Below are 10459 nucleotides of genomic sequence, written 5' to 3' on the forward strand. Positions count from 1 at the left end.
GAATATTATACCAAGTGTTTCCCCCTCTTCTCCTCTCCAGCTTTTCCTTTACCCTTCCCGACTCCCCTACCCATCAAGACCAATTTGTGCTGCTCCAACGATCCTGAATGTATGGTTTTCCATGGGAGTGTGGCTGATTTAGCAGGGACTAAGCTCTGAAGAGAAGACTGTCTCTCCCTATCCCAGCAGGGGTCAGGCTTGCATGGGTTTTCTGCATGCTATTGAATATACCTTGAGTTCCTATAGAGCTGCCTTGCTGCGCGCAGAAGACCAGCTCCTGTAGTCAGCCACTGCCTCTGGCTATTGAACTCTTCCTGTCAAAGCCTTCACAGCCCAGTGCTTAACAAGTTTCTTCTTACAATGTTCAAAAAGTGTATATGAATATATTTAGCTCTGGCTAAACCGTATAATTTAAAATGGTCAAATAGCAAATTTCATGTTAGTTATATTTTGTCATAATAAAATATTATGAAAATGTGTAAAAAGTTTCTTTGCTTTTAGGTTCGCACAGCATGTTCTTGTGCCCTTGGCTACCTAACTTACAACGCACATGCCTTCCGCATCCTGTTAAGTGAGTGCAGGAATAAGCCTAACCAGTTCCTGCGTATAACAAATAACATCAGCAGAGATGCAAAAATTAACCCTGCATTCCTAAAGGAGTTTGAAATTCAGCAAAGTGTGGGGCTTCCATCCCTAAGGTACTGTGCCCTTATAAGAAGTTGCAGAAGTGTTGTTATTAGTAAAGATCTCAGGAGATCTTTGGAAGTCCAGCACATAAAACTCCCCTTGAAATGCAAACCCTCTGTATGCTAACATAGAAGCCCAGCCTTGAATGAATGTTCATTGCTGAAGGCTGTTTTTACTTATTTCTGAATGCCAAGTGCCTGCCTAATGCTTGTCAGTCACTGTGTCAAACACATCGCAGCAGGTTTATGTTTGAGCTCGGTATTAAGTGTCTGCCCTCACTTTAAGTGTGTTATCCACCAAGGAAAAATAGTAAAATTCATTTTATTTCAGCCTTGATACACTGCCGTGATTATCTGGGGCTATGTCAAAGTTGGCCGATTTATTCTTCTGTGTGTGAGCAGGTCTAGGCCCAGGAAAGATGGGATTTGGTTATAATTGTTTCTTACCAGTATGCCACAAAGTAGAAGGCCCTGTTTCAAAGTTAAGATGAAAACAAGGGGGAGTTTCCCTCAGAAAAACAAAAGCAACAACCAGAATTTCTGAAACTTTGTCTCCCCCACCCCCAAAATTGCCCAAGGAGGGGGTAAAATCTAACCTCAGCATCAAAGCCTTGCTCCTGTGCAGGGGCTCAGAGGTGAGCCCTCACCTTGCTATTGGGCACATTGCTATGGAGTGGAAACAGAAGGTGTTGCCTTGTGGTGGGAAGAGTGAGCTATGAAGCTTGACCGGATCTGAGTTTTCTGAGAGGTTTCTTCCAGAAAGAGAAAAAACAGGCTCTTCTTCTCACTTTATCAAACTAACTAAATAAATGCACTATCCCTAGGGTTGGTGACACTTGCTCCCAATCCTAGTACTGGGGAGGAAACAAAGTGGCTCCCCAGAGCTTCCCAGCTGGCCAGCCCATCCTATTGGATGACTTCTGGACCCATGGCATTCCTCATCAGCACAGCCACTTCAAAGGCTGCAAGACTTACTGAGGTTGGAGATCCTATAGCAATGGGCAAGAGCTGATGCTACCCCTGGGTGTAGAAAGTCTGGTAAGACTGGACCCATATTTCCTGGAAAGAAGTGCTTAGAAATAAGAAACAAGCAGCATAATGTGTAGTTTTGGTGATATACAGGAGCCATGTGGTCTGTCACCTGATTACAACAAAGCCATTGGCAACAACAATGAAGCACAGGGTGAGCAAACCACTTCTCAAAGCAAATCCTGGGAATTCTGAAGGCCAGTGCTGAAGGAGTGGCAGGCCAGCCCTGTTGTCCCGCAGTGAAGAAAGAAGTGCTCAGGACCGGATGATGGGGAGGTGGATGAACAGAGGCTATGGGGAGTGATGGCTTTCCATGACCTTCTGGTAGCACAACCATTGGATGGCTGAGTTCAGAAGTGTGGTGCTTTCTGTGGCTCTTAAGCGTTCAGAAGTGAGAAGCTGAAACAGAACCCTGCACTCACAAAGAATATCCCTTAAACCACCTTTTTGTGAACAGGGGTCATGAATTATATATTTGTTCTGGAATAGTCAAAATTCCCCAAAAGTTTAACCAAGTAGATGCCAAAAAAATTGTCAGTCTCTACGTGGATGAAGGTACTTTAAACTAAGCATGAATGGAGGCACAGGGGCCCATATCCATGTAACAGGCAGTCACTGTCTTTCAGCTAATCAGGAAGCAGCGTGTCAGTGGGATGTCATTCCACCATCTCTACCAGGACTGATACATGAACCCCTACATATTTTCCATGTCATGGTGGGTCTCAGGGAAAATGTCAGTACCACACTTCATCCTCTCCCTGGGAAGATGGACACATTGGTTGTATTTATGGTTACCCACTTGTTTTCTCTCCCAGCAGAAATTCTAATATAGCCAGTTCTAACTTCCTGGTTTTTCTGTTGTGCCAGAGTCCCATTGCCCTGTGACACCACTGATTTTTATTGAGCAGCCAATTGGCTAATACTTTAATATCATGCAGCTTCTGATGAGAGAAAAATCGGGGTCTTCCAGTTGCAGGGGTCAGAGGGCTACCAACGATCATAGACACTTATGCCCAAAGATAATTTGTCAATATAATCTCTATACTAATCAAGGTGAGGACATTCATTTGACCAGCCAAATACGTGGCCCCTCTGAAGTCAGTCATCCTTCCCAACCATAGGGATGCTGCTCTACTTATTTTGAACACAGTGCTTTGCTATGTTGCCCAGCTCCAATCTTCCTCTCTTCCTCTGCCTCCTCAGTAGCTGGAACAAGAGATGCATGATTAGTGTGCCCAGTTCAATCAGATGTTAGGGATCCTGGGTAGATAGGATTATTTCAATTTTAGAAGTTTTTTTCAAAGACTGATAAAATTTATGCCTAATTCAGGAAGCTATTTGTGGGAAAGAATAAGCCTTGTCACAGGTGAGAGCACTTCTTGGCGGGCTTTACCCTTGGGGCACCCCATGAATACCTTGTGACAGAATGAGTGGAGCCATCCTGGGTCTGGAATTCAGGAAGCAGACCTAGGAACCCCACCTGGGCTATTGTCTTTCTAATGGACCCTCACCGGGAGGAGATGGTCCTTCCCACGTGACTCAGGCAGTTGGGGAAGAGAGATATATTACCCTAGAGATATATTTGAATAATTCTGAACTAAATAGGAAAGCCAAAATAATCTTCACTGCAGATAGATTTCCCAGACTTTTGATCCAAAGCTAAGCCAAAGTTCTTGGAAGGAAACAAGGCTAAAATAGACACAGGCACTTCACAGTAGCTGAAGCTATAGTTTTGGTCAAGCATTTTGCCCAGGTGAATTTGTCTCAATGTTATAGTTTCATTATAACCCAAGTTTTAAAATTAAGGAGTGTAAAAATCTTACTGTGGACTATTTCCTCTGCTTCTATCCACAGAGCTGAATTGTGAGTCTTTCCAAGTAGGAAAGCATTCGTATATAGGAAAAGAGCTACTCATGATATATTGTTACTATGACATAAGATGGGAATAAGACCCAAGAGTATCTGGTTATATAAACTAATTTTTTTTGTTATGGTTTTTGAGTCAACAGTCTCTCTGTGTAGCCTTGGTTGTCCTGGACTGGCTTTGTAGACCAGGCTGGCCTTGAATTCACAATGATCCCATGGCCGTACCTGGGATTAAAGGCATTCACCACCATGCCCAGCTTATATTAATCAATTTTAAGTAGAAAAAAAAAATCATTTTAAGTAGATTATTTAAATAGAGTATTTTAACTAGTGAAAAAGTCTACTTTAAGAATCCTCTGAAAATTGAAAATACAAAGCAAACTGTATAAATTAATATAAAACACAATGTGAACTCTAATTGTAATAATTTACAATGTTAAATTAGTTTTATTGTTGCATAAATTTAACTTAGTATAAATGATTTATACATTGTAGTCATTCCTACAACTCTGTGGGGAATAGAAAATGTGTTCCTGTTCAATTGTTTTCCTCAAAATCCAGTTTGAGTCCTGCCTTAGTTAGGGTTTTATTGCTGTGAAGAGACACCATGACCACAGCAAATCTCATAAAGGAAAACATTTAATTGGGGTTGCCTTACAGCTTATAGGTTTAGTCCATTATCATCATGGTGGGAAGCATGGCAGCATCCAGGCAGGCATGGTGCTGGAGAAGGGGCTGAATGCTACATCTTGATCCACAGGCAGTAGGAAGTGACTGCGTGCTACACTGGGCACACACAGCTTGAGCACAGATCTCAGTCTGTCTCCACAGTTGACTCACTTCCTCCCCAGAGGCCACACTTCCTAACAGTACCACTCCCTATGGGCCAAGCCCCTTCTTCCCATCACTTCAAACATAATGTTCCACGTTAGTTATATTTAATATGTGCAATTAGTTAAATAAATGATCAAATATAAGGTAGCATGAGTGTCATTTTCCACATGTATGAGATGTAGATCATTAGGCCCTAGAGCCTGGGACCTTTATTTATTCCTGGGTTTCTGAGTCTACTCTGCCTTCATTTATTTTATTATCTGATTTGTTTTTCCTTTTTAGCTTGGAAAAGAATGGAGGACCATCCGTAATTCCTATCTTTAAAAAAGGTAACCATTTTTTCTTTTATTTATTTAATGCCTGCTAGTAGTGGCACTTTCTAATTCCATTTTAGGGTTTCTATTGCTGTAATAAAATAAACACCATGACCAAAGGCAAGTTGGGGAGAAAAGGGCTTATTTCATGTAACAGCTTGTAGCCCATCAGCCAGAAAAACAGGGCAGGCACTGATGCAGAAGCCACGGACAAGAGCTGATTGCAGGCATTCTCAGTTTCCTTTCCTATACTTTCCTGTAAGCTTCTGTTTTGTAATTCTATATATGGAAGACACATTCTCTTTATAAGCCTGTATTGACCATTTAAGGTCTTTCTTGTTGTTATCAGTTGTTAAAGATTTCTCTGGCAAGATGGCACCATTGGTAAAAGCACTTGCCAACAAGCGTAATGACCCAAGTGTGATCCTCAGAGCCTATCTACTAGGAAAGAACTAATTCCCACAACTTGTTAACTCTGATCTCCACACATGTGCCATGTCACACACACATGCACGCATGCACACAAGTAAAACTTTTAAAAAGATCTTTCTCTATTTCCAAGTAAAACAGGGAACAAGCCACCATCTGAGCATGTCTTAATTTTTCTCTTGTAAAATTTCTTGTACAATTATCTAAAAATTGTTAGACCAAAGCCACATTGTTTCACTGACACTTGACAGTTTTGACTCAGTTGGTAGTTGACAATTGGGTAGTCTAGGTATGAGGAAACCAGAGTCTAGATCTGAAAATATTACTTATTCAATTTTATTTTTATTATTTTTTAATTTTATGTTCATTCACGCTTTGCCTCCATGTGTATCTGAGTGAGGTGTTGGATCCCCTGGAAGAGACAATTATAGACAGTTGTGAGCTGCCTTGTGGGTGCTGAGAACTGCTCAGGTCTTCTGGATGAGCAGCCAGTGCTTTTAACTGTATTTTATTTTTTAAAAAGCCTTTAATTCTGTGTTCTCTGTGTGTGTCTTTATGGGGGCATGTGCCCAAGTGCAGATGCCCAGGAGGCCAGGTGTCAAATTCTAGTGGAAATAAATTTACAGGAGGTTGTGGTTTCTCTGCAAGAGTACTACATGCTATTGTTCAAGACCTTATTAGGGATTTAACAGGGAGTAAACATGGATTACTTATTTTCATGAACATGCTTATTAATCCGTTAGCCTTAGAAAATGTCAAATGACAGTGTACACTGCCCCATGATAAATATCTTTGACCTAGCATGTCAGAAAGAGAGCAGGAAACGTAAAAAGGGGAATGAAGGGCTGGAGGATGGCCCAGTGGTAAAAGCAAATGCTGCTCTTCTAGAAGACAAGTTTAATTCTCAGCACTCATGTACAGCTCACAGTCACCTGTGATTCCAGCTCTGAGGGATGTGACATCCTCAGTGGGCGCGCGCGCACACACACACACACCTATACACAAATAGAATTCCTTTAAAAAGGGAGAAAAGGAACATTTATTCAGGAGTATCTGCAGAAAGCTGTTACACATTTTACTTGGGCAGAGAAAATAGGGAGTATTCAGATTATACTTAGAGCCCTTGACTTGAGAGAAATTTAATTGTGACCTTCTTACCTCCAGGAAAAGAGCACCGAAGAAAATCAAGACCTAAGATTCAACCAAAAGATTCTCTGACTTTAATACCTCCTGTAACTAACTTCATGGGGCTCTTTAGGACACCAAAGAAGGCCAATGTTTACCATAACATCTTCTCCTTCTCATCGGGAATTTCATCAGACATAATAAATGTATCAAGACCAAGAATAGTATGTTTGAACAAGCTTGGGAAACGTGAACAAAAAGCCAACCCAGAGCCTACAGAAAGCTAAGAACTAAAACTGTCCTTTCTCAAAACAGATAATTGTTTATTGCAATAAAATACACAGCATTTTCAGGGGATGGAATTTGTCTTGTTTGAATGTTCTTCATATTAATACTGAATAGCTTTTCTTTCTAGTGTTTCACATGGCATTTAATATCAGGTCAGTTATTGCCTCAAAAAATAAATAGAATTTCTGTATAAAATGTCTGTACTTATACCTATAAGACATATTAACTGTCATGAGCAGAATGATGTGTGTTTGTGTGTGTGTGTGTGTGTGTGTATCCATATACCTATAATACCTCTCAAGGTTAGAAACACACAAGGTTGGTATGCTGAGAGAGTCCATATGTTAACATATACCACAACACTCAAGCTGTCAATAAGTATTACCAATGTGTGAGGCTTCTGAACATCTAGATATTCACAGTGGCATCTGGAAGCAACGCCCCTCAGGTATAAAAGGGAGTGTGGTTAAAATGTGTGGTCACGAGAGTTATCTCATCATTATCTACAGGAAGTTTCTTTAGTTTGCATCTGGAAATAAACAAAATCTCCAAACCAACCAGAACTGAAAAAACAAACAAAAACAGGAAACATAAACACATACACGCACACCATAAAAATACAAAATTGGACACTACAATTTTTAAGCAAAAGACCAGTACAACAAAAATTCCCAAACAAAGCAATATGAAACAAAAAGTCTACAAAAATGCCATTGGGGGCTGGAGAGATGGCTCACAGGTTAAGAGCACTGGCTGATCTTCCAAAGGTCCTGAGTTCAATTCCCACCAACCACATGGTGGCTCACAACCATCTATAATGTGATCTGATGCCTGTATACATAATGAATAAATCTTTTTAAAAATGCCAGAGTTCACTTTAGGTTGGCTATAAACTGCTGGGCATGGGCCTATCCTTGCGTGTGGTTTATATACCCCATCATACTCCATTGGAGAAAGAACTTCCTTTACAAGTGGATGTCATGTTGAGGGCTTTAAGTTCATGTCCTCTTTCCTCTCTCATGGCTGGGACCCCATCTCACGCGAGCCTGTGCAAGCCCTTCATGTGCTGCCACATGTCTCTGAGTGTGCATCAGTCCTGCTTCTGCCTCATCTCTGCACAGCTCCTTAACCTTAAAGGGAAGATGCCCTACACTCTTTTTTTTTTTTTTTTTTTTTTTTTGAGACAGGGTCTCTCTGTGTTCACCTTGGCTGTTCTGGTCTCGCTTTATAGCCCAGGGGGGCCTCGAACTCACAGCGATCCACCTGCTTCTGCCTCCCAAGTGCTGGGATTAAAGGCATGCGCCACCACGGCCGGCCTACGCCCTACACTCTTAAAGATTTTCATTTCTCTATCATTTCCTTATAAAAATTATAGACAAGAAAAGCCTCAAAAGAACATACTGAGTTTTACCAGGCGTGCTGGGCCATATCTGTAATCAAGGACCTGGGAGGTTTATGCAAGAGTTAAGAGTTCAAGACCAGTGCTGGAGAGGTGGTTCAGTGGTAAAGAGCACTGCCTGTTCTTCCAAAGGACCCGGGTTTAATTCCCTGCACCCACATGGCAGCTCCTAACTGTCTATAACTCTAAGAACTGACACCTCACACCAATGCACATAAATTAAAATTTAAAAAAAGTTCAAGACCACTGTGAACTATACAGTGAGTCCTACACACATGTCTAGACCACAGAGTGAGACTCTATCTCAAAACAAAAGGCTACCAAGAAGAGACTTGATACCCTATGAGCATATACAGGGGAGGTAATCCCCCTCAGTCACAGTCATAGGGGAGGGGAGTAAGGGGAAAATGGGAGGCAGGGAGGAATGGGAGGATACAAGGGATGGGGTAACAATTGAGATGCAATATGAATACATTAATAAAATATATTAAAAATAATAAAAACAAAATAAAATTAAACAAACAAAGAAAATAACAAACCCACATTTGGTTTCAGGGAGCCGCCTACCTCTTAGCTTCACTGAAAAGTAACCTTGGCACAAGTTTGTCAGTAGAGTCCAGTGTTTCTTCCTTACTCCAACGTCCTCTTTCCTTTTCTTTATGGTCTTCACAGCCAAGCTCTCAAAGGACTAAAGATATGGTTGCTTTCCAGGATTCACTCATTTTTGTTAGCTTATTTGTATCAGAGTAATTTTGATATACATGCATAGTTATAGCAATGGGAACAACTTTTAATATTTTCAAAATATAGATTATAAATATATTAATAATATAAATTTGGGAAATTTTCTTCCATAATTTATATGTACTGATAGTTGTGGCCACAGGAAAATAGTCTGTTAATTTATAATCACATAAACAAAACTCAAATCTCAATGTAAAATGTGAACTCATGAACTAGTTGTTGCTTTTACCTGTTATTTCTTTACCAATTCTGTCACACAACAGCAATGTAACAACAAAGAATAAAAAGCAACTTTAAATAATGGCTATTTCCAGATGCACTATTTCTAGGAGAAAATGGGTGACTATAAATTGAACAAAAGAATTAGTTATGGAACTTTCTAAGAAGAATGTTAGCTTAAAACAGAAATAGAATAAGAAATGTTTTCATTCTAATCAAGAATGGTTGTGTATACCTATAATTCTACCACTGGAATGCTGAGGCAGAAGGATTGAGAGAGTTGAAGACTGCAAATAAACATAAAGTGAGTCACTTGAAAAGGGTCTTTGTTCTATGCTAAATTTTTATCTTTACCTTATGGCTTTTCAATAAAACATGCTGCCAAAGACTGGAAAGTTCACAAAATTAGCAACTTGGCTCAGTAGTAAGGGCACAATATAAGCATCTAGTGGCAAAATTCGTGGCATAAGGAATGTTGTTCTTTTAAAATATTGTTTTATTATATTTTTTAAATTTAATATTCATGTTCCACAGATGTGCCTGCTTCCCCTGAAGGTCAAAAAGGGTGCTGGGTTCTCTGGAACTTGAGTTAATGACAGTTATGACCTGCCATGTGGGTGCTGGCATCCTGTGTAAAAAAAAAAAAGTATTATTGTTGACAACTGAGCCATGTCTTTAGCCCCAGTGGTACTGTACTTACAACCACAAACAGCATGCAGTTACTTTAGACAGGAAAGAAAAAAAAGAAAAACAAAACAAAAAACAAAAAACGTACAGTATCTGCAGTACCAAATTCAAAGAATTACCACAAACAAACCTTTCTCATCTCACTTATTATCATCTTAGTAAATACAGTTTAAAATATAACAGATGTGAATGTATGTGGCCCAATTAGACAAAGTTTTAAAAGCATATAGTTTCTTCTAACCATGACACTTGAGAACTTATTAACTAATAACACATGTTCTATTGGTCAAGCTTTTTGTGACGTGGAGGGCTATGGTTAGACACAGCCGTGACCTGGCTGGCCTTTGAAATTTCTTTCTCATTAAATAAGTCAGTCTATTGTAGTAGTAGTCGTCATCAAAAATTGGCTATAGATATAGAATCCACGATAAGGGACCAACAATGAAAAGATCCACTGTATTTCTCCCAAGGACTTTTTGTTTTTGTTTTTCAGGACAGGATTTCTCTGTGTAGCCTTAGCTGTCCTGGACTCGCTTTGTAGACCAGGCTGGCCTCAATCTCAGAGGGCCTCCAGAGTACTAAGATTAAAGGCGTGTGCCATCACCACCTCCAAGGTCTTTTTTTTTCTACCTGCCAACATTAATAAATCCTTTTTTCCCCCAAAATTATAACATGAAGTTTCTGTCTTTCAGAAGAAAAGATATTAGGAAAGGAACTTAAAGTGCTGGGCCTGGGAGACAGCTCACTAGATAAGGCACTTGCTTTGCAAACACGGTCCCGAGTTCAATGTCTAGAAAGTGTTCAGCATTGGCAGGCATGACTGTGACCTTAGAAGCCAG

The 10459-nt window shown here is 40.1% G+C and overlaps 1 protein-coding gene across 1 annotated transcript in view; it reads left to right on the forward strand.

Moving 5' to 3' along the window:
• The window catches only part of Ankar (ankyrin and armadillo repeat containing), a 55697-nt gene extending 48983 nt beyond the window's left edge, over positions 1–6714 (forward strand). Inside the window, exons 22-24 of the mRNA XM_051153777.1 lie at positions 502–698; positions 4698–4744; positions 6323–6714. Of these exons, the coding sequence (XP_051009734.1) occupies positions 502–698; positions 4698–4744; positions 6323–6570 (492 nt within the window). The 3' untranslated portion in view covers positions 6571–6714. The remainder of the gene's footprint in view (positions 1–501; positions 699–4697; positions 4745–6322) is intronic.
• The last annotated feature ends 3745 nt before the right edge of the window (positions 6715–10459 follow it).

This window comes from Acomys russatus, chromosome 12 (genome assembly GCF_903995435.1).
Source record: "Acomys russatus chromosome 12, mAcoRus1.1, whole genome shotgun sequence".
Taxonomy (NCBI): Eukaryota; Metazoa; Chordata; class Mammalia; order Rodentia; family Muridae; genus Acomys; species Acomys russatus.